The 24262-nt window shown below is 35.4% G+C and overlaps 1 protein-coding gene across 8 annotated transcripts in view; it reads right to left on the reverse strand.

Annotated features, from left to right (window-relative positions):
• ECHDC1 (ethylmalonyl-CoA decarboxylase 1) overlaps positions 1-24262 on the reverse strand; it is a 53869-nt gene that overhangs the window by 1547 nt on the left and 28060 nt on the right. For 7 of the 8 annotated variants that reach the window (XM_055391269.2, XM_004044658.4, XM_019029507.3 and 4 more), the window contains one exon: positions 23458-23538. In XM_055391269.2, the coding sequence (XP_055247244.1) occupies positions 23458-23538 (81 nt within the window). Of the gene's footprint in view, positions 1-21269; positions 22236-23457; positions 23539-24262 lie in introns of those variants that run through there. The other variant, XM_055391270.2, reaches the window with a different exon arrangement.

The following is a 24262-nucleotide window of genomic DNA, read 5'->3' on the forward strand; positions in this document are numbered from 1 at the left end:
GCAGAGCTAGGATTTAAACCCAGGCAGGTTGGCTTCAGTTATCTTCATTGTACACATAATAGCTAGATGAGGTGGAAGCAGGGATACCAGTAAGAAAGTTATTGATAGTGGCTTGGATTAGACTGATAGCAGTGAGTTTCCCTAACGGGTTCATTTTCCCCAATCATGGGATTTTTATGAATAGGATGATTAATAAGAAAGTATAACAATAAAGGGGAGTTAACATTTGCCAGTTCAACAGACTGAGTAAAGCTACACGATTTAGCTTTACTAAATAAACGCCCATGCGTTTTATTTTGACTGCATGCTTCAAGAAGCTTTCACTTTCAAATTACTCATTACAAAAAAGAAGACCTTAAGTTGGGTTGGCTTTCCAACGTGTTAAATACTCAAATGCAGGTGATTTGGTTCTGTTAGCACTAAGAACAAAAAACTCAGTCTTTGACCCGAGAGAATTCTGACAAATGCCCACTTATTAACTCACTGGGAAACTTTCTCTTCACAGTTGTGAATTTCTACAAAGGAAAATATGCCTCCATTATGAACAATTGCTTCTAGAGGCAAATAGCTATGAAAAATAATAGTTTTCAAGAAATAATTTTAAAATTGGGAGGAAAAAAGAACAAGTCTTATAAAAATCTGAATTTATCACAATATTGTAAGAGGAGTACTGCCTTGTTAAAACAATATCAAAAGGAATAGAAATTACAGAAATAATGTCTAATATTCTTAGGAATATTGTCAATATTGAACCCAATCCTATAAAGCTTTTTACATAATACATTAAATATGTAACTGTTCTGAATTGAATCCTAGAATTGGTTCAGAGCTGTGCCTATAATGGAGTAAAGGACTATGCCAGGAATAGATTCATTTAGAATCAGCTGAACATAAAAACTGGTTAAAGTCCTAGATGTTGCAATAATGTAGATGAGCTTATGACAACAAAAGTTATTACCTATTTAAGCACATTCATATTTGGAATTATTTGCTTCTAAAGAAAAATCATCTCTATGGTGATTTTTTTCCATTTGCCTTATTTTGTAAGGTAAAGTGTGTCTTTTGGAATCATATTTTACAACTCCAACAAATCTTGAGGTTATCTTTGTAAAAATACCTTTTGTGATCAAAATCTAACATCCATTCTTTGCAAATTGTATACCTCGGGTGTGCTTATGTACTGATATACATTAAATATATATTAAATAAATATGACCAAAAAATTCATTGGTGATAACACAAGTAGTTTCCTCTAATAAACAGAGCATTCAGATGGTAACCTTTACAGGACTCTTTTAACCTAAAAATGAAAGTTTAAATATAAAATTTAAAATGCTGAAAAACCTAATTTAAGAAGGACATTATTATATTAACAACAAGATATATCCCAAAATAGTTTCCTGATAGACCCTACAGGATTATACACTAATTCTTTCTAGAGTTTAGATGCAGTTACCTAGTAATATAATTATTGCAAGGGATAATCTATGTAGAGTAATGGAAGACTTAGCTCTTATAATTTTGAAGACTTATGACAGACTCAATTTATAAAACCATATTAAACTTGCTTATTTTGACAAGTAAAAGAATGATAAGTGTCTTCTGACTGTTTAATAGCATAATCATTGGCAATGTTTAAAATTTTCTCTGACATCCTGGGGCAAAGGAGATGAGATTAATCAAATGTGGATATATTTCTTGTTACTACTGTCTGGATGAAACAATGTTATAAGAAAGACTACTCATAACTGGGGAAAGAGTTTCACCTTTGACAGGTGATACAAAGTCAAGTGTTGATGATACCAGGAAGGACTGTTCAGTGAGTTACTATTTCTTGATGAGTTAACTCTTAAGTTTCAGGTCTTGAACAAATGTATTCAAGAACATTCTAAAAAGAAATTACCAAATTTTACTAAAATAGGAAGTTTTTAGTGGAAAAGTTGCAAAAAAACAGCCTTTTTGTAATGTTGATTATTAAAGCAAGGTACTTCTAGTAAATTCTATGATGAAGGATGGAAATATAAATAATTGAATTGGAAGAGTGTACAGCTTTGATGTGAAGTGAATACACTCAGAAGCCAGACTGCTGGGCTTGAAATCCTAGGATGGCCACTAGACTGGCTACATATCACACATTGTAAAATACAGCAAAGGCAAAAGAAACGTGGTACAAAGAGGAGAGGAAGATTCATCTCTAGATCTTAGGAAGTTACTTAACATCTCTGCGTCTCTTGACAGATACTTCGAACATATGTACTCCACAATTCTTTTATAGATAGTGTCTGTATGTTTTAAAAAATTGTGTGAAATTGCCTCAAACACATCTACAAGAGAATACAGTATTACCTACTTTTATTTGGAAATATAAAAGTTGTATATACTTTGTAGTCTGATACATAATAAACTCTGTATACTAGCTTTTAATACTATTAAGTTGGTGGTATTGATAGGTCCGTAAAAATAACAGTAGTGTTTCTGCTAGTGAAGTAGTATAAAGTTGTCCCCTGGACTAAAATCACATAATCTCTAAAATATTCAGAGTAAAAGAGCTATACTCAACACTGTATAACCAGCAAATACTCTTCTTCTTCGATGTTGGTTTTATAAATGGAGAGCACAAGAAATATTCAATTTTTATATTGCCAAATAAAGTTAGAAATAATACTGTATTCTAATACAGATATGGTTGAAGCAGAAGATTGCAAGCTGATCTTTTTTAAAAAACAGGTAAGAGAGTTATCCCTCTAAGATTTCTTAGAACTGTCCAATACAAGTAACAAGATAAATATCTTGAAATTTTAAAGAAAACCATTGATGTTACAAAATTAACATGATGTTATACATTTAAAGTTTGGAATCACTGATTTAAATATAAATAAGCTTTAGTGTAGGGCCAGAAACTGCTAGTCCTTTTACACTGATTGCATAAAGGGCCAAAGACAACAAAGTAAACTTGCTCGCATGGGGAAATATAGCATAGAAAATTATAGAATTAGCAACAGCATCTCTGACCACAAACAATACTTTAAAATTATGCCTCGAACATAAACTTACTTGTTCACACGTATATTTTCCTGGCACTTTCTCTCTTTTGTTTTCTACCATCTATAACATCACAAAACAAACTATGGAAAAGAGAAAGAACCCAAAAATTCTCCCTATAATCTCACCTTTCTGATTTCCAAGTCTCAGATGATTGGCTTCATGAGTTTCCATTCATTATATGCAAACAGACTGCTTGAGTAAGAAGGTATATAGTCGAATGTGTGAAAACTTTTATTTGTTGTGTGGTTGTGAGGGGGGAGCAGATATAAAAATGTTTTGTGATACTGAAGTCTGATTTTAACATTTAGTAATCCTGGCATGATCAGAGGTAAATTTTCTTGATGTCACAGCTCTAAAGTAAGAACTTCCAAGTAATGTGGTAACTACAAAACAAAGCAACATGGGCAGTGTGACTACTTCCTGAGGTGGGCATCTCCTATTCAGAGTAAAGTTACTTCCAAATCAAAAATGGGATTTGTTATTTTCGAATTGGGGTGGGGGCGGGATTGTGTGTGTGCATGCATTTATTTGTGTGTGCAAGTGTGTGTAATATTGTACTTTATGAAGCCAGTATTTTTTTTTTTTTTTTGAGACAGAGTCTTACTCTGTTGCCCAGGCTGGAGTGTAGTGGTACAGTCTTGGCTCACTGCAACCTCTGCCTCCTGGGTTCGAGTGATTCTCCTGCCTCAGCCTCCCAAGTAGCTGGGATTACAGGTGCCCGCCACCATGCCCAGCTAATTTTTGTATTTTTAGTATAGACGAGGTTTCACCATGTTGGCCAGGCTGGTCTCGAACTCCTTACATCAGGTGATCCACCCACTTCAGCCTCCCAAAGTGCAAAAGGCTACCTTGTAAGTTCCCTTGGGATAAGAATGTTTACAGCTCCCTTTCTTTATAATATACTTTGAACTAATGGCCAGCAGCTGGAAATGCTAATACCTTGGCTGAGGGTTATTTATATTCATGAAAACAGCATTAGAGGTTGAAAACAAATTAGATAGGCAGGCTCTAAATTGGATAGTTGAGAATTTTATTTCACTAGAGAGATAAAGGAATAAAAATGTGCTTTTCATTTGGTGTATAAACAGCTCAATACCCCAAAGGAGAAATGGGAAAAGAAAATGCAGAGAATTCATACACATATAAATCAACCAACATATGAAAATTTATGCATCACCAAAAATCTCTAAAAAGGCAAATTTAAATATAATTTTTGATTATCAAAATTATAAAAGATATCTTAAAAGATTATACTCCTTGTAAGAAAGGATGCTCTCAAATAGACACTTATTTTCTGCTGGTGGTAATATAAATTGGTAGAATCTTTCCTAGAAGATAACGTGGCTATTATCAAAAGCCTTGAACACTGCATATCCTTTCATTAAGTATTTGTGCTACTTACATGATTTTTTCAGGAAATAATCTGAAATGTGGATAAAGCCTTTTGCATAAGGTAATTATCACAGCATTAATCATTTTAGAGAAAAATTGGAAACAACAGACCAACAGAAAATCTCTCAACAGACCTAACTGCAAGTGGAAATCTAGTACATGATCAGGTGTTACCTCAAATCACTGGAACACAGAAGGCAGAAGGCTTTCTAAAACAAATAGTGTTGGGACAAATTGCCATTTGGAAAAAAGATGAAATAAGATCCATTACTCACAGCATACATGAAAATAAGCTCAAAATGGATTAGATATATAAATGTAAAACAAAACCATTCAAGTACTAGAAGAAACACGCATGAACTTTTCTATAACCTTGATATATGGAAAGGCTTTTAAACTACCACTTGAAATCCAGATGCAACTTTTAAAAAGATTGATAGATATGACTACTTTTGTGTGTGTGTGTCTGTTTTTTTTTAGACAGAGTCTTATTACTCCATTGCCCAGGCTGGAGTGCAGTGGCACGATCCTGGCTCATTGCAACCTCTGGCTCCCAGGTTCAAGTGACTCTCCTGCCTCAGCCTCCAGAGCAGCTGCAACTACATGTGCGCCACCACACCCAGCTAAATTTTTATATATTTTTAGTAGAGACAGGGTTTCACCATACTGGCCAGGCTGGTCTCAAACTCCTGATCTCGTGATCCGCCTGCCTCGGCCTCCCAAAGTGGACCATGTTTTTTTAAAAAGGCTTGTGTGGCAAAAAAGAATAAAAACAAAAAACAAGCACAGTCAAAAAACAAGCTGAGCAAATATATGCAAAACACTTCACAGATAATGACATTATCCCTAATACTTGAAGAACTTTAAAAAACTGAAGGAAAAAAACAAATATCCTGTTGAGAAATAAGCAAAATATGAATAAATAATTCACCAAAAAAAATTTTTTAATGGTCCTTAAGACATATGAAACTATAATCAACTTCACTTTAATATAAATGGGCTGTGCACAGTGGCTCATGCCTGCAATCCCAGCACTTTGGGAGGCTGTGGATCACTTGAGCTCACAAGTTTGAGACCAGCCTGGGCAACATGACAAAACCCCGTCTCTACAAAAAATACAAAAATTAGCCAAGTGTGGTGGTGCACGCCTGTAGTCCCAGTTACTCTGGAGGCTGAGGTGGGAAGATGACTTGAGCCCTAGAGGCAGAAGTTGCAGTGAGCAGTGATCGTACCACTATACACCCCAGCCTGGGTGAGACAGAGCAAGACCTTGCCTCAAAAAGAAAAAAAAAGAAAAAAGAAAAGAAAGAAATGCATATTAAAACTATGCTGAAATATTGTTCCTTACCCATGAAATTGGCAAATTCAAAAGCTTAATAGTAGGCTCTGTTGACAAGGCTAAGTGAAACAGACTAGAGGGAATGCAAGACTTGTCTATCTCTTATGGAAGAAAATTTGGCAATAATTAATAAATATTCATTAACTCATTAATATTTATTTAACTTTTGATTTAGCAATCCTATTTCTAGTGTTTATCCTTAAGATATGCCATTAGTATTACTAAAAAGTATACATAAAGTTATTCACTACAACATTCTAACATATTCAAGACATAAAATAAGGCTGGAAACAAGGGAAAAAATTTGAACTGAATGCAAAAACTAAAGCAAGGTATTTTCAAATGAAATCACATTGAGGGAGAAGAAAAGGAAAAATCAGGCAGACAGCTAAGGCTAGTCCTTGGAGAAACAGCCTGAAAAATCACAGCTACAGGCACAAACAGAACAGCCTGGGGAAAAACTAAACTGCAACTACACTAATAAGAAAGCAAGGCCCAACAGAGAAGCCTCTTTTCCTTTGTGTGATTAGCGGGCTTCCAGGAAAAAGGTTCCTCCCCTTTTCAGGCATATACATGGTAGGCTCTGTGGGAACCTGCAAAGGAATGGGGGTGGGCTTACCTGAAACAGACCTGCAGTTAAACAAACAAGAGAAGCTTCACTTTGTGCTTACCCAAGAGATACCCACAGCTGCAGAGATAAGGAGAGTTACACAAATAGCTACAGAGATGAGGGGAGTTTCTTATAAAAGCTTTTGAATTCAACTGTAAAAACAGCAACCCACTCAGGCCCCCTCTCCACTACAAAGAGCTTTCTTCTTTCACTTATTAAACTTTGACTCTAACCTCCCCCTTGCATCCATGCTCCTTAGTTTTCTTGATTGTGAGACAAGGAACTCGGATAACACCTCAGACAACAAGACCATTCACCCAAGACCATTTCAACATCAAAGAAGGAGAAACAACAAAAACAACAGTGAACTAATGTAAGTAACTTTTGGACACAGTACAATACTTTATTTACCCTTAGTCTGGGTGAAAAAAATATATGATACACAAAGATAAAACACAATGGCAAAATGTTAAAAATTGTTGGACCTGAATGAATGGCACAGGGAAATTATTTGTATTACTGTCATGCCTTTCCTGCAAGTTTGTAATTATTTCAAAATTAAAAATTAAAAAATACAATTCCAGTTTCTCTCTCACACCAAATTCAATAGTAAAATATTAAATATTAGACATATAAAAATGTGTACATGCTTTTTTTGCCAAAAGTTGATGCTAAAAGCCAAGCAGTCTGAGTTTGTCATTTTCTATTTTCTAAGGTAGTTTTGAGAGATTTTTCTCTATTTTCCCATGTTTTTAGAATAACTGGAATTAGAAAGTAGAATCAAGGAATGAGTGTTTTAAGTACTTCCTGAAGCACATTCTGGAATCTTGATCTTGAAACCAAGCTAACCATCCATACTACAGGTATAATTATGTTTAAAATAATGTCTATATCAGAGAATCCTTTATAAATCAGGTATACAGTCATGCACTGAATAACAACATTTCAGTCAGCAATGGACTGTATGACAATGGTCCCATAAGATTATAATGGGGCTGAAAAATTTCTATAGCCTGGTGACATCATTGCCATTGTAATGTCATAGAACAATGCTTTACTCACATTTTTGTGGTGATGCTGTTAAAAACAAACTTACTGCACTGCTACCTGTACAGAAGTATAGCACATACAATTATGTATGTTACATAATACTTGATAATAATAAATGACCATGTTAATGGTTCGGGTATTTACTGTACTATACTTTTTTTTTTTTTTTTTGGGAAAGGGTCTCACTCTGTCCCCCAGGCTGGAGTGCAGTGGTGCCATAATGGCTCAATGCAGCCTTGACCTCCTGGCCTCAAGCGATCCTCCTGCCTCATCCTCCCTCAGTAATGGGACTACAGGCGTGTGCCACCATGCCTGGCTATTTTTTTTATTTTTTGTGTCTCACTATGTTGCCCAGGCTGGTCTCCAACTCCTGAGCTCAAGCAATCCTCCTGCCTTGGCCTTCCAAAATGCTGGGATTGCAGGCATAAGCCACCACACCTGACCTATACTTTTTATGTTATTTTAGAGTGTTATTTTACTTTTATATGTAGAAAATTAAATGTAAAATAGCCTCAGGCAAGTCCTTCAGGAGGAATTCCAGAAGACAGCATTATTATCATAGGAGATCACAGCTCCATGCATGTTACTGCCCCTGAAGATGTTCCAGTGGGGTAAGATGTGGAGGGGTAGGACAATGATATATGTGGAGGGGTAGGACAATGATATGGATGATCCTGACTCTATGTAGGCCTAGGCTAATGTGTGTGTTTGTCTTAGCTTCTAATTAAAAAAAAAAAACTTTTAAAAAAGATGAATAAAATAAAAATAGAAAAAGCTTATAGAATAAGGATATAAAAAAAGAAAATACTTTCGTACAGCTGTAAAATGTGTTTGTGTTTTACATGAAGTGCTATTACAAAAGAATAAAAAAGTTTTTCAAAATTAAAAAGCTTATATAGTACAAAAGTTACAGTTAATGCTGTCTTCTGGAATTTCTTCTGAAGGACCTGCCTGAGGCTGTTTACATTTAATTTTTTATGTATAAAAGTAAAAGGAGTACATTCTAAGTGTACAGTAATGTCCTAGGCCTTCACATTCACTTGCCACTCACTCACTCACTTACCCAGACAGACTTTCAGTCCTGCAAGCTCCATTCACCATAAATACCCTATATGAGTGTTCAATTTTTTATCTTTTATACAGTATTTTTACTGTACTTTTTCATTTAGATACACAAATACTTACCATTGTGTTACAACTGCCTATAGTATTCAATACAGTAACAGGCTTTACAGGTTTGTAGCCTAGGAGCAATAAGCTATACCATATAGCCGAGGTATGTAGTAAGCTGCGCCCTAGATGGTATCATTAGGTTTGTTTAACTACATACTATGATGTCTGCACAACAACAAAATCACCTAATGACACATTTGTCATAATGTGTTCCTATCATTAAGCAATACATGACTGTATGTGGGTACTATTAATGTTTTCTAAAAAGTATCTAAGCAAGCATTTAAAAAATTAAAAATACAGTTTACAAAATTAACTTAGAGTAACAAAGTTATCACTTTTCACTGGCAATCAAATAGAAATATAAAAGTTAGCAACAAATCTGACAATTAAATTCCCTATGCCAAGCCCATACGTGGTAGGTAGATTGGCCCCGAAGAGATGACCTAATCTCTGGCAACTGTGCATGTGTTACCATACATGGCAAAAGAGACTGCAGATGTAACTAAAGTTAAATCCTTAAAACAGGAAAATTATCCTGCATTATCTGAGTGGACCCAATCTAATCATGAGAACACTTAAAAGCAGAGAAATTTTTCCAGCTGTAGTCAGAGAAATGCAGCATAAGGATAAATAAGAGAGATTCAAAGTATGAGAGGAACTTGACTCACCACTGCTGGAAGAGCCACGTGGAAAGCATGAGAAGGAATTCAGAAAGCCTCTAGGAGCAAAGACTCATCCCCGATCTGGCAGCAAGGAAACAGGGACTTCAGTCCTTCAAGTGCGTGTAACCAAATTCTACCAGTTGGAACCTGGGTGAGCCTGGGAGTGAATCCTCCCCTAGAGTCTTCAGAGCCCACTGCAACTGACACTTAGATTTTGGTCTCATGAGACAAGGTTTAGAAAAACCAGCTGAGCCCAGCTAGACTTCAGACCTATACATCTGTGAGATAATAACATGTTGTTTTAAGCCACAGAATTTGTGGTAGTTTGTTATAGCAGCAATAGAAAACTACTACATGTATTAGCATTTTCTTAATTTATATTTCATTCTAAATATCTTTAATTTGTCAAGGTGGATTAAAAAATGAGAGGCTATATTACCACATTTCTAGCTTTTCATTTCCTCACATTAATTTTGTCACTAAAATGGAAACATAATGCTTGACTAGATTCTGACCATTGAGAAATACCAATTTTTAATTCATGTTAGTCTTTTGCTTTTAAAAATGCTTTTTAAAAGCCATTTTCTCTTGGAATATTTTACATGAAAAGTATGACTCAAGTGAGGGTCTATCTATGCAAAGTAGAACTGAGTGTTCTGACATACGTATACATTACATCTATTACCAGCTGGTGCTCACAGGGTTTTGCAGGAAGGGGACAGTGTTAGAATGCTACATGAGTTCATTTCTTTTATATATTCATATTAAGTGTATCTCCATCTGCTGAAGTACTTCCATTGGCATGGATGAAAATGTCAGTTGAGTGAATTCCAGGCAATTCTCCAAGGTAAGAAAGTTAAACAAGCGAAAAGGGCCAACACCTATAAAGAAGGAACTTATCTTTTTAGCAAACGCTATGAAAGCTTTTGGTGTTTTTTCAGAACAAGCAGACATTCTTAGGAAATAATTAAAACAATCTGTCATAGAAAGTAACTGATGAGGTACTGATAAAATTAAGGGGAAAAAATCAGCTAGAGGAACTTGTACTGATTTATCACTTCCTGGAAACTGGGGCTAGTAATGTAGTTCATTCAGTATGCAATCCTCTCTATTAGCCTCTAACATTTAAGAACTATAGTTGCTTTTGGTATGTGGGTTTTAAAAGGGCTGAGTAGCCTAGGACAGTGCTTGTCAAATTTCTCTGGTCAAGGATCAATTTCTTCTTCATTTTTAAAGAAACTTTCTAATTGATTGCAGACCAATAATTTTGTAAAATATAACAAAAACATATTACTAGAAAAATGAAACAAAAAACCAAGACACAAGGTTTGTGAATGGCTGTGCCTAGCACATGTGGGTGCTGAAATATGTTTAATAAACAGACACCACTTTCAGAAAAGCTGGTTCAAAAATGGATAGGTTTTCATCAGAAGCTTCTCAACAAAAGCACCTGGTATTTCCAGATACTGAGAGTAGGCAGTACCCTCAGACATCTTGTAACAAATAAAATTAAATATTTATTGAAGCTCTAGGATGCATTACATTTTCTTCAATTAGAGAATGACAGCTAGGCAATTTAGCAGTATTAAAGGATTAAATAATCTCTGATTATTTTTCCTGCTATTGTGCTTTTTTGTCCTAAACCCTAACTACACTTAAACATAGATGAGAAATCAATATGAAGAATGGTACAAAAGTCTAATAAAGGTGAACACCAGAATCTGTGTTAGAGGGTTTTCACTTGTTCCAAATAACATCTAAAAAGTCTTAATTTTCATTTCCTTTTACACAGAGGATTTTTCAGTGTAATAATGCACACTTGCATGTAGCTTAAGATTCGTTTTTTTTTTTTCTTTTTGAGATTCGTTTTTTTTTTATCTTTTTGAGACAGAGTCTCGCTCTTGTTGCCCAGGTTGGAGTGCAGTGGCGCGATCTCAGCTCACTGCAACCTCTGACTCCCGGGTTCAAGTGATTCTCCTGCCTCAGTCTCCTGAGTAGCTGGAATTACAGGTGCCCGCCACCATGCCCGGCTAATTTTTGTATTTTTAGTAGAGACGGGTTTTCACCAAGTTGGCCAGGCTGGTCTCGAACTCCTGACCTCAGGTGATTCGCCCACCTCGATCTCCCAAAGTGCTGGAATTACAGGCCTGACCCACTGTGCCCAGCCTTAACATTCTTTTAATTATATACTTAGATGTACGTTTTATATTTATATATGTATTGAAATTATATATTTCATAACTACCTGTATTCAGTGTAAAGTGAGGAATGCATTTAATACTTTCACACATACAGCATTTCCTGTTTAGTCTCATATCAAGCATAAAGCCAATGACTGCTTCCTCCTCACAGAATAAAATGTAATAATAGCAGCATTCTAATGCAATCTGCACTGATGACAGCAGAGGGCACTGTCATATAAAATAACTTTTTTTTATTGTGCATAAGAATTTTGTGCATTATTGAACACTAGTTTTCAAGAGGCTAGGATTTCTGTAAACTGTCTTATATACCAAAAAAACTAGAAAATCTCTATTTGTGTGAGCATGAAGTGACATATTTTAACTGATGAATTGAAACCTGAGTCATAAATTATAAAAAGAAAAATTAATATAAAATTTACTGTTTTTCATAAGTTAGCATACTGAAGCTTTTCTCATTCTATTTCTACTACTATATGATGCCATTTATATGAAGTCAAAAAAATAAAAAATATATTTATTATAGAATATTTAGCTTATAAAACTATAAAGGAAAGCAAGAAAGTAATTACCATAAAATTCAGGGTAAAAGCCAAGTTGTGAATACAACAGGAAAGTTCTTGAAGGAAATTCAAAGTGCTAATCCAGTGAACACATGAATAATAAGGAAGCGAAACAGTCTTATTGCTGATATGAAGAAAGTTTTAGTGGTCTGGATAGAAGACCAAACCAGCCACAGCATTTCCTTAAGCCAAAGGCTAATCCAGAACAAGGCTCTAACTCTCTTCAACACTACAAAGGCTGAGAGAGGTAAGGAAGCTGCAGAAGAAAAATCTGACGCCAGCAGAGGTTGGTTTATGAGGTTTAAGGAAAGAAGTCATCTCCATAATATAAAGGTGCAAACTGAAGCAGTAAGGGGTAACACAGAAGCTGCAGCAAGTGATCCTGAAGATCTAGCTAGGGTTATTGATGAAGGTGGCTACACTAGATAACAGATTTTTACTGTAATATTAATGATCATTTGGCAGTATTCCCTGTGAGCCAGTGGTGACAGTGGCCATGGGGCGACACTCCTCCACCTTTGGAAAGGGGAGAAAAGACTGGAAAGGTCTACGTCTTGTGGTCTGAGTTACAGCTCAGACAAGTCAGAACACCAGCTAGACTTCTAAAGTTTTTGACTCTAGTGTCAGGCTCCCAGACAGCACCTCTGGACTTGTCCAGAGCCTAGTGGAAATCACCACCCTGCAGGGAAGAACACAGGCCTGGATGGCTTTGCCACTTGCTGATTGTAGAGTCCTAGTCCCTCAAGTGAACATAGGCAGTATCCAGGGGGTGGTTATGGAAGGCCTTGGGCAAGACCCAGTGCTGTGCTAGCTTCAGATGTGACCCAGCACAGTCCTAGTGGCGGTGGCCATAGGGTTACTTAGTTCACTCCACCCTCAGCTCCACGGGGCTCAGCAGAGAGAGAGAGAGAGATGTCATTTGTTTGGGAGAAAGTGAGGGAAGAGAACAAGAGTCTCTGCCTGGTAATCCAGAGAATTCTTCCGGATCTTCTCCAAGACCATCAAGGCAGTATCTCCAGAAGTCTGCAAGAACCAGAGCATTACGGGGCTTCAGGTGCCCTCTAAAGCAGATATAGCTTAGATCACAACACCTACGTCCTTCTGAATATCTAGAAAGCCTTTCCAAGAAGGACCACTACGAGCAAGCTCAGACTGTGAAGATTATAATAAATACCTAATTCTTCAATGCCCAGATACCAAAGAACATCTACAAGTACCAAGGCCACCTAGGAAAACATGTACCCACCAAATGAACTAAACAAGGCACCACAGACCAAAACTGGAAAAAGAGATACGTGACTTTTCAGACAGAGAATTCAAAGTAGCTGTTTTGACAAAACTCAAAGAAATTCAAGATAACACAGAGAAGGAATTCAGAATCCTATCAGATAAATTTAAGAACAAGATTGAAATAAAAAGAACCAAGCAGAAATTCTAGAGCTGAAAAATGCAACTGGCATACTATTGAATGCATCAGAACTTTTTATGGCATAACTTTTTATGGCAGAACTGATCTAGCAGAAGAAAGAATTAGTGAGCTTGAAGACAGGCTATTTGAAAATATAGTCAGAGAAGACAAAAGAAAAAAGATAAAAAAGCATCCCTACAGGATATAGAAAATAGTCTCAAAAGGGCAAATCTAAGAGTTATTGGCCTTAAAGAAGAGGTAGAGCAAGAGACAGGGTTAGAAAGTTTATTCAGAGGAATAATAACAAAGAGCCTCCAACACCTAGAGATACAAGTACAAGAAGGTTATAGAGCAGCAAAGCAGACTGAACCCAAACAAAAGTACCTCAAAGCATTTAATAAACTTCCAAAGGTCAAGGATAAAAACATGGTCTGTAATAAAGAAAGGATCCTAAAAGCAGCAAGAGAAAAGAAACAACACACAATTAAGCTCCAATATGTCTGGGAGAAGACTTTTCAGTGAAAACCTTACAGGCCAGGAGAGAATGGTACGACATATTGCAAGTGCTGAGGGAAAAATCCTTTTATGCTAGAATAGTATATTCTGCAAAAATACCTTCAAACATGAAAGAGAAATAAAGACTTCCAGACAAACAAAAGCTGAGGGATTTCAACACCAGACCTGTCCTACAAGAAATATTAAAGGGAGCACTCTAATCAGAAAGAAAACGATGTCAATGAGCCATAAGAAATCATCTGAAGGTAAAAAACTCACTGATAATAGTAAGCATACAGAAAAACACAGAATATTAAAACACTGTAACTGTGTCTTATCTTAAGTAGAAAGACCAAATGATAAACCAATCAAAAATAATAACTACAACTTTTCATGACATAGACAGTATACAACAAAAAATTAAAAAGCCAGAGGATAAAGTTAAGGCATAAAGTTTTTATTATTTTCTTTTTGCATGTTTGTTTGTTTATCCAAACAATGTTCAGTTGTTATCAGCTTAAAATAATGGGTGATAAGATAGTATTTGCAAGCCAAAAAATGTAAAAGATACACAAAACAATTAAAAGCAAGAAGCTAAATCAAATCACTGAGAACATCATCATCACAAAAAGGAAGAAGAAAAGAAAGAGAAGACCACAAAACAACCCAAAAAACAAATAAAATGGCAGGAGTAAGTCCTTACCTACCAATAATAATATTGAATGTACATGGACTAAACTCTCCAATCAAAAGACACAGACTGGTTGATGGATTAAAAAAAAAAAAAAGACCAAATGATCTGTTGCGTACCAGAAACACATTTCACCTATAAAGACACATGAAGACTGAAAATAAAGAAATGGAAAAAGATATTCCATGCCAATGAAAACAAAAAGAAAACATGAGTATCTATATTTATTTCAGACAAAATAGATTTCAAGACAAAAATAATAAGAAGACATGAAGAAAGTCACTATATAATGATAAATGGGTCAATTAAGCAAGAGGATATGACAATTTTTATGCCACCCATCACTGGAGCACCCAGATATATACAGGAAACATTATTAGAGCTAAAGTGAGAGATAGGCCCCAATACAATAATAGCTAGAGACTTCAACACCCCACGTTCAGCATTTGATACGGTTTGGATTTGTGTCCTCACCCAAATCTCATGTAGAATTGTAATCCCTAATGTTGTAGGAGGAGGTGATTGGATCATGGGGGCGGCCTTCCCCCTTGGTGTTCTTGTGATAGTGAATGAGTTCTCATGAGATCTTGTTTAAAAGTGTGTAGTACCCTCCCCCTTTTCTCTCTTTCTCCTGCTCCAGCCATGTAGGATGTGCCTGCTTCCCCTTCATCTTCTGCCACGATTGTACATTTCCTGAGGATTCCCCAGCCATGCTTCCTGTACAGCCTGTGGGACTGTGAGCCAATTAAACCTCTCTTCTTTATAAATTACCCAGTCTCAGGTAGTTCTTTATAGCAATGCAAGAATGGACTAATACAGCACTGGACAGATCTTAGAGACAAAAAATCAACAAAGAAACATCAGACTTAATCTGCACTATAGAAACAAATGTACCTAATAGATATTCATGCAATATTTCATCCAAGAGCTGGAGAATACACATTCTTTTCCTCAGCACATGGATCATTCTTAAAAGTAGACCGTACGTTTGGTCAAAAGACAAATCTTAAAATATTCAAAAAATTAAAATAATAAACATCTTCTGTGATCACAATGGAAACTACAAATCAATAACAAGAGGAATTTTGGAAACTACACAAATACATGGAAATTAGACAATATGCTCCTGAATGGCCAATGGATCAATTAAAAAATTAACAAGGAAACTAAAAATTCTCTTAGAACAAATGATAATGAAGTACAGCATACCAAAACCTATGGGATACAGCAAAAGCAGTACTAACAGGGAGTTTATAGCTATAAGTGCCTACATCAAAAAACAAGAAAAATTTCAAATAACCTAATAATGCATCTTAAAGAACTAGAAAAGCAAGAGCAAGCCAAACTCAAAATTAGTAGAAGAAAAGAAATACTAAAGATCAGAGCAGAAATAAATGAAATCTAAATTAAAAAAATATTGACTGGGCATGGTGGCTCACGCCTGTAATCCCAACACTTTGGGAGACCAAGGCGGGCAGATCACGAGGTCAGGAGTTTGAGACCAGCCTGACCAACATGGTGAACGCCCATCTCTACTAAAAATACAAAAATTAGCTGGGCATGGTGGCATGCACCTGTAATCCCAGCTACTCAGGAGGCTGAAGCAGGAGAATCACTTGAACCTAGGAGGTGGAGGAGGTTGCAGTGAGCTGAGATTACACCACTGCACTCCAGCCTGGGTGACAGAGTGACACTCTGTCTCAAAAAAAAAAAAAAAAAAAAAAAGACAGAAAATAATACAAAAGAGCAATGAAACAAAAAGTTGTTTTTTTTGAAAAGTTAAACAAAATTGAAAAATCTTTAGCCAGACTAACAAAGAAAAAAAAAAGAAATTCCAAATAAATAAAACCAGACACGAAAAAGGAGACATTATAACTGATACTGCAGAAATTCAAGGATTATTAGTGGCTACAATGAGCAACTACATGTCAATAAATTGGGAAATCTAGAAGAAACGGACAAATTCCTAGACACACAAAACCTACCAAGATTGAGTAGGAAGAAATTCAAAACCTGAACAGACCAATAACTAGTAAGGAGATTGAAGATGTAATAAAAAGTCTCCCAGTAAAGAAAAGCCCAGGATGCAATGGCTTCATTGCTAAATTCTGCCAAACATTTAAAGAAGAACTAATTGCAATCCTACTCAAACTATTCTGATATTCTGAAAAATAGAGGACAGGATACTTCCAAACTCATTCTCTGAGGCAAGTATTACCCTGATACCAAACCAAATAAAGACACATCAAAAAAAGAAAACTATAGGCCAATATCTCCAATGAATATTGGTGCAAAAATCATCAACAAAATACTAGCAAACTGAATTCAACAATATATTAAAACATGACCAAGTGAAATTTATCTCTGGGATGCAAGGATGGTTCAACATACACAAATCAGTCAATGTGAAACATCATACCAACAGAATGAAGGACAAAAGCTATATAATAATTTGGATTCATGCTGAAAAAGCATTTGATAATATTCAATATCCCTTCATGATAAAAAAAACTACCAAGAAACTAGGTATAGAAGGAACATACATCAACATAATAAAGGCCATATACATATATGACAGACCTTCAGTTAGTATCATACTGAATGGGGAAAAGGTAAAAGCCTTCTCTCTAAGATCTACAACACAACAAGGATGCCTACGTTCACAACTGTTATTCAACGTAGTACTGGAAGTCCTTAGCTAGAGCAATCAGACAAGAAAAAGATATAAAGGACATCCAAATTGGAAAGGAAGAAATCAAATTATCCTTGTTTGTAGATTATACAATCTATGTCTGGAAAAAGCCTAAAGTTGCAAAATAAAAAATCAACATACAAAAATCGGTAGCTTTTCTATATGTAAACAGTGAACAATTTGAAAAAGAAATCAAAACAGTAATCCCATTTACAATAGCCACACATAAAATTAAATACCTAGGAATTAACCAAGGAAGTGAAACATGTCTATAATGAAAACTATAAAACACCAATGAAAGAAATTGAAGTGGACATTAAAAATGAAAAGATATTCCATGTTCGTGGATTGGAAGAATCAACATTGTTAAAATGTCCATTCTACCCAAAGCAATCTAGATATTCAGTGTAATTCCCATCAAAATACCAATGACATTCTTCAATAAATCGAAAAAAAGATCCTAAAATTTATATGGAACCACAAAAAACACAGAATAGCCAAAACTATGCTCAGCACAAAGAACAGCCCTGGAGGAATCACATTACCTGACTTCAAATTATACCACAGAGCTACAAAAACCAAAATAGCATAAAAACAGACAACCAATGAAACAGAATAGAGAACCCAGAAACAAATCTACACATATACAGGCAACTCATTTTCAACAAAGGTACCAAGAACATACACTGGAGAAAACACAGTCTCTTCAATAAATGATGCTGGGAAAACCGGATATTTATATGCAGAAGAATGAAATTAGACCCCTATCTATCACCACATACAAAAATCAAATCAAAATAAAGAAAAAAAAAACCCCAGAAAACAAACAACAACAACAACACACACACACACACACACACGCACAGGAAAAAATAGATTAAAGACAAATTTAAGACCTTAAACTCTGGAACCACTACCAGAAAACACTGGCAAAAATCTTAGGATCACTGTACTTGGCAAAAATTTCTTGAGCAATATTCCACAAGCCCTTTCTCACATTGCTATTAAGAACTACTTGATACTGGGTAATTTATGAAGAAAAGAGGTTTAATTGACTCATAGTTCCACAGATTGTATGGGAAGCATGGCTGGGGAGGCCTCCAGAAACTTACAATCATGGCAGAAGGCGAAGCAGAAGCAGGCATATCTTCACATGACAGAGCAGGAGAGAAAGAGCGAAAGGAGAAGTGCTACACACTTTTAAACCACCAGTTCTTGTGAGAACTTACGCACTTATCATGAGAAGAGCAAGGGGGAAGTCTACCCCATGATTCAATCACCTCCCACCAGACCCCTCCTCCAAAATTGAGGATTACAATTCAACATGAGATTTGGGTGGTGACACAGAGCCAAACCATATCAACAACTGAATTCATGGAGATAGAGAGTAAAAAGATAATTACCAGAGTCTGGGAAAGGTAGTGTGGAGTTGGCAGGGGGATAGGGATAGTTAATGGGTACAAAAAAATAGAAAGAATGAATAAGGTCTATTGTACAGAACAGGGTGACTATAGTCAATAATATAATAATAACTTAATTATACATTTAAAAATAACTAAAAGAGTATAATTGGATTTTTTGTAACACAAAGGGTAAATGCTTGAGGGGATGGAAACCCCATTTTTCCATAATGTGATTATTACATATTGCATGCCTGTAGCAAAACATCTCATGTATCCCATAAATATATACATCTACTATGTACTCATGAAAGTTAAAAATTAAAAAAAAAAAAAAGTTGTTTTCAACCCTCACGGTTGGCTTTCAACCCTCAGGAAGATTTAAGGAGTTCAAGACTTCAATGGAGGAAGTAACTGCAGATGTGATGGAAGTAGCAAGACAACTGGAATTAGAAGTAGAACCTGAAGATGTAACCAAATTGCTACAATCTCATGATAAAACCTGACTAGATGAGGAGTGGCTTCTTATGGATGAACAAAATATGTGGTTTCTTAAGATGGAATTTAATTTTGGTGAAGATGCTGTGAACACTGTTGAAATGACAACAAAGGATTTAGAATATTACATAAATTTATATTTGATAAATCAACGGCAGAAAGAAGTTCTACTATGGGTAAAATGCTATCAAACAGCACTGCATGCTACACAGAAATCTTTTGTGAAACAGTCAATTGGTTAACAAACTTCATTGTTGTCTTAGTTTAAGAAGTTGTCACATCCACCTCAATCATCAGGAAGCACCACTCTGATCAGTTAGCTGCCATCAAAATTGAGGCACGATTCCCCACCAGATTACATCTCGGTGAAGGCTCAGATGATTGGTAGCATTTCTCAGCAATAAATTACCTTTTAATTAAGATAGATGCATTGTTTTTTCAAACATAATGCTATTACATACTTAACAGACTACAGTATAGTGTACACATAACTTTTATACGCACTGGGAAACCAAAAAGTTCGTGTGACTCACTTTATTGTGATATTAACTTTAGAGGGTGGTCTGGAGGAAACCAAACCTGTGATATCTACGAATTATGCCTGTACCAAGATGGCAGATTTAAACCCAATTATATCCATGCAACACTGACTATGTATATGGAACAAACACTCCAATTAAAAGGCAGAAATTGTCATACTGAATAAAAAAGCAAAACCGTAGTATATGTTGTCTACTAGAATCTACTTTGAACAAGGCAGCCAAGTTAAAAATGAAAGGACAGAAAAAGATACACCACAGAAATGTTAACCATAAGAAAACTGGAGGCCAGGCGTGGTGGCTCACGCCTGTAATCCCAGCACTTTGGGAGGCAGAGGCAGGCCCTGGATCACGAGGTCAGGAGTTCGAGACCAACCTGGCCAACATGGTGAAACCCCATCTCTACTAAAAGTACAAAAATTAACCAGGCGTGGTGGCAGGCGCCTGTAATCGCAGCTACTAGGAGGCTGAGGCAGGAGAATTGCTTGAACCTGGGAGGTGGAGGTTGCAGTGAGCTGAGATCGTGCCATTGCACTCCAGCCTGGGCGACAGAGGCTCTGTCTCAAAAAAAAAAAAAAAAGAAAAGATAAAAGAAAGAAAGAAAGAAAACTGGGATGGCTATATTTATATCAGAAAAAAACAGATCTTGACTGAATCCTGGACCAGAAAAAAAAAAAAAACATTAGTATGATAAATGAAAAAAACTGAATGAGGTCTGTAGATTAATTACAAGTATTGTATCAATGTTAATTTCACAGTTGTATAATTGCACTGCGGCTCTATAGGATACTAACATTTGGGGAAACTGATTGAAAGGTATATGGGAGTTATATGTATGATTTCATCAAGTTTTTCATAAGTGTATAGTTAGTGCAAATGAGAAGTTGAAAACATTTTAAAAATTCAAATTTCTGCTCTTCCAAAGATACTACTAATAAAAAAAAACCTCACAGGCTGGGAGAAAGTATTCTTTCTCCTAAGGCTGTGAATAATAGTATTTAGTATTACAGTAGAGATAGACATAGACACACGAGCATACTTCACCTCTGCTACTATAATTATTGCTATTCCAAGGAATTTTATACAGAATATATAAAAAACTCCTACAGTTCAATAATAATAAGACAAATCAATTTCTTTAAAGAGTCAAAGGATTTGAAACAACAAAGAAAAAGAAGATATATCTAATGGCCAATAAACACAAGGTCCTCAACACCAGTCACTGTGGAAATTCAAATCTGAAATCACAATGAGCTCTCACAATGGTTCCCACCCGTCAAATGGCTAAATCTAAACAGCTTGACAGTACCACATGTTGGTATTCATGTGGTGCAGCTGGAACTTTCTTCCATTGCTCATGAGAATAAAAATTATACAACCCACCTAGAAAATTTAAGAAACCAATATATTTGCTGCTTAAGTTAAACATACACTTACCAAATCACCCCAGCAATTCCACTCTTAGATTTTCACCCAAAAGATAAGACAACATATGCCCACACAAATACTTATACATGAATGTTCACAACAGCTTTATTTATAATAGGCCAAAACAAGAAATAGCTCATGTGCCCATTAATGTATAACACTTACTGTGCTATATAGGCATAGAAAGCAATACTACTAAGCAATAAGATGAACAAACCACTGGAAAATGCAAAAACACAGATAAATCTCAGAAACAAACTTGAATATCCACACAATAAAATACTTTTCAACATTAAAAAGGAACAAAGTATTGACACATGGTACAACATGGATGACTCTCAAAATAATTACACTGAATTAAAGAAGGCAGACATTAAAAAGTACATACTCTATATATTTATGTAAAAATGTATTTATGTAAAGTTATTTTTTAAAAATCTACTTTAAAGTGAGAAAGTGATCAGTGTTTACCTTGAAATAGAGATATGAACTGACTGGGAAGAGGCATATGAAAACATAGATAGGGGTGATAAAAATGTTCTCAATCTTGATTGTGGAGGTGGTTACATGGGTGTATATATTCATCAAAATCCATTTACAGCACACAATTAAAATGGATTCATTTTATTGTATATAATTTGTAGCTCAACAAATTTATTTATTTATTTATTTATTTGAGACAGAGTCTCACTCTGTTGCCCAGGCTGGAGTGCAATGGTGTGATCTTGGCTCACTGTAACTTCCACCTCCCAGGTTCAAGCAATCCTTCCACCTCAGACTCCCAAGTTGTAGGACTACAGGCATGTGCCACCACACCTGGCTAATTTTTGTATTTTTAGTAGAGATAGGGTTTCACCATGTTGGCCAGGCTGGTCTCAAACTCCTGACCTCAGGTGATCTGTCTATTTCAGCCTCCCAAAATGCTGGGATAACAGGCATGAGCCACCACGGCAGGCCTAAAAGTTTTTAAATGTACAACATGATGTTTTGAAATATGTAGAGCACTACATGCCAGCGCAGAATGACTTTCTCTTCAGTGTCTGAAACTGAGACAAAAAGTTTACTAGAAGTCTTCTCTTAATGTATACTCCAATATTTTTCTTAGCTAGGGTCAAGCATATAATGAATTTTTAAAAAAATGGCAAGGCCAGGGTTAGCCCAGAGACTGAAAAACATCCCAAATGAAAAGACAATGAGTTTCAAAGTATGCCAGAATGTCATCATATTGGCATTGGTAAGAGACAGTTGTATAAGATAATCTTAAAACTCTAAGCCACAATATTATGTGAATATTGATGTAAACTTTAGGTTAAACATTATGCTAAAACCTATATTTTCACTATCTTATTTAAATCTATTTATAAATATTTAAGGGAGATACTTCCATTTTATAGATAAAGAAACTGAGATGAAGAAAGGTAAAATACTTGCTCAAAGTCAAATAGATAAAAGTGTCAAACTGGGATTCAGCCTAGGTCTACTAGACGTCAGTGCTCAGGCTCTTTACTGTTTTGCCATTTTACCTCTAATTGTGCTATATTTACTACCTTTTGCATTATAAAGAGGCTCCAGTATGTGAACCTGTACAGATAACTTACAGAGCATTGTACTGGTCTCCTTATAGCTAGCTGTGTTAGTAGGCCTTGGGAATGGTACTGAGAAAGCAGTTTAAACCATGTCTAAAGCATTAGATTTTACAAAATGTCATTTCTATATAATATAGCTATCAAATACTGAGAATAATTATTGGGAGTGAAGAGCTATTGGTCCCAAAGAACTTTCTCTATTTTTAGTCCCTAATCTTCCTGAAAGTCCCACAAAGTTGCTAGAAATCACAGCAAAAAGAAGACAAAGGGATCTCAGAAAATCTCTTTTTATTGGTGAGAAGACAGCTACAGCAGTCTCTCTTTCTGCATTCTATTTTTCTTTTTTAATGTTGCTTACCTTTGTTTGTATAATTCTTTTGGATTTTAAAGTTTCATATATTTCCTTAGCTTTCCTTCCAGGAGTTTTGCTAATATGGATTTGCTCTATTCAAAATCTCAAAACCATGTGTTTTAATTTTTTGAAAATGCATAGTAATGAAGTGATCATGAAATTTTATTAGATTAAAATTATCTACTTTAATGACTGACAAAAAGAAAACATTCAGAAAAGAAAATAGGTTTATCCTATTTAAGAATATATAAAATATTGATATTAAGGCAAAAATGAATTTGAGCAAGTTAATTATATTTGTGCAAGAAATTAATGAAATTTTCATCCTACCTGAAATCACATGCTGTAGTAAATTCTGCTCCTCCACCCAATGCCCAACCTTGAACCAGCGCAACACTTATTAAAGGAAGTCTGTATATTGAAGAAAAAACTGATGTTACTATTTTTAATTTCAATATTCATTGACAAATGTTATTTTTTAAAAAATCTTAAAATGCAGTGGAAACAAAATTATTGCACTGTCTTCATAAAAACAAACACACATCAAAGGATAGCAGAAGCTTGAACCTTTATATCATGAGAAGAAAAACAGTGTAATACTAAACATACAATAGTTCACAATAAATGCCACATAAGTTCATTAAAATACCTCCCTGAATCACTATATATTTTTAAGCTATAGCCATATTGTAACTTACTCCCAAATAAATGGATGCTTTTGTCTAATTTACAGCTCCTGGAACTTCTCAGCAGCTGGCTCTTCAGAATAATTCCATGTGATATTATCTTTGTCCATTTTTATTGGTATCAGGTTAAAAGTTGGAAAATCAAGGCTATTTCCAAAGGTTGGAAATGTGTTACAGAAGATAGAGCTCCAAAACTGTGTTATGAAGGTTCCTTCAAAAATCTACTCATTGTTGCCTGAAATAATCCACAGACTAATCCTATATAAAGGCATGATTTTGCAGTAAAAATAAATCGTTTACCTTTCCTGTTTGCAAAGACCCACTTTGCAGGGGTGTGTGAATACAAGATAAATCTAAAATGTTTTCCAAGTATGGAATTTTTGTAGGTTCTGACCTACAATGCAAAGGTGCAGGTCTAAAGTAATTGAAAATTTCCTAATATACACTGC

This window comes from Gorilla gorilla, chromosome 5, assembly GCF_029281585.2.
Source record: "Gorilla gorilla gorilla isolate KB3781 chromosome 5, NHGRI_mGorGor1-v2.1_pri, whole genome shotgun sequence".
In the NCBI taxonomy this organism is placed as follows: domain Eukaryota; kingdom Metazoa; phylum Chordata; class Mammalia; order Primates; family Hominidae; genus Gorilla; species Gorilla gorilla.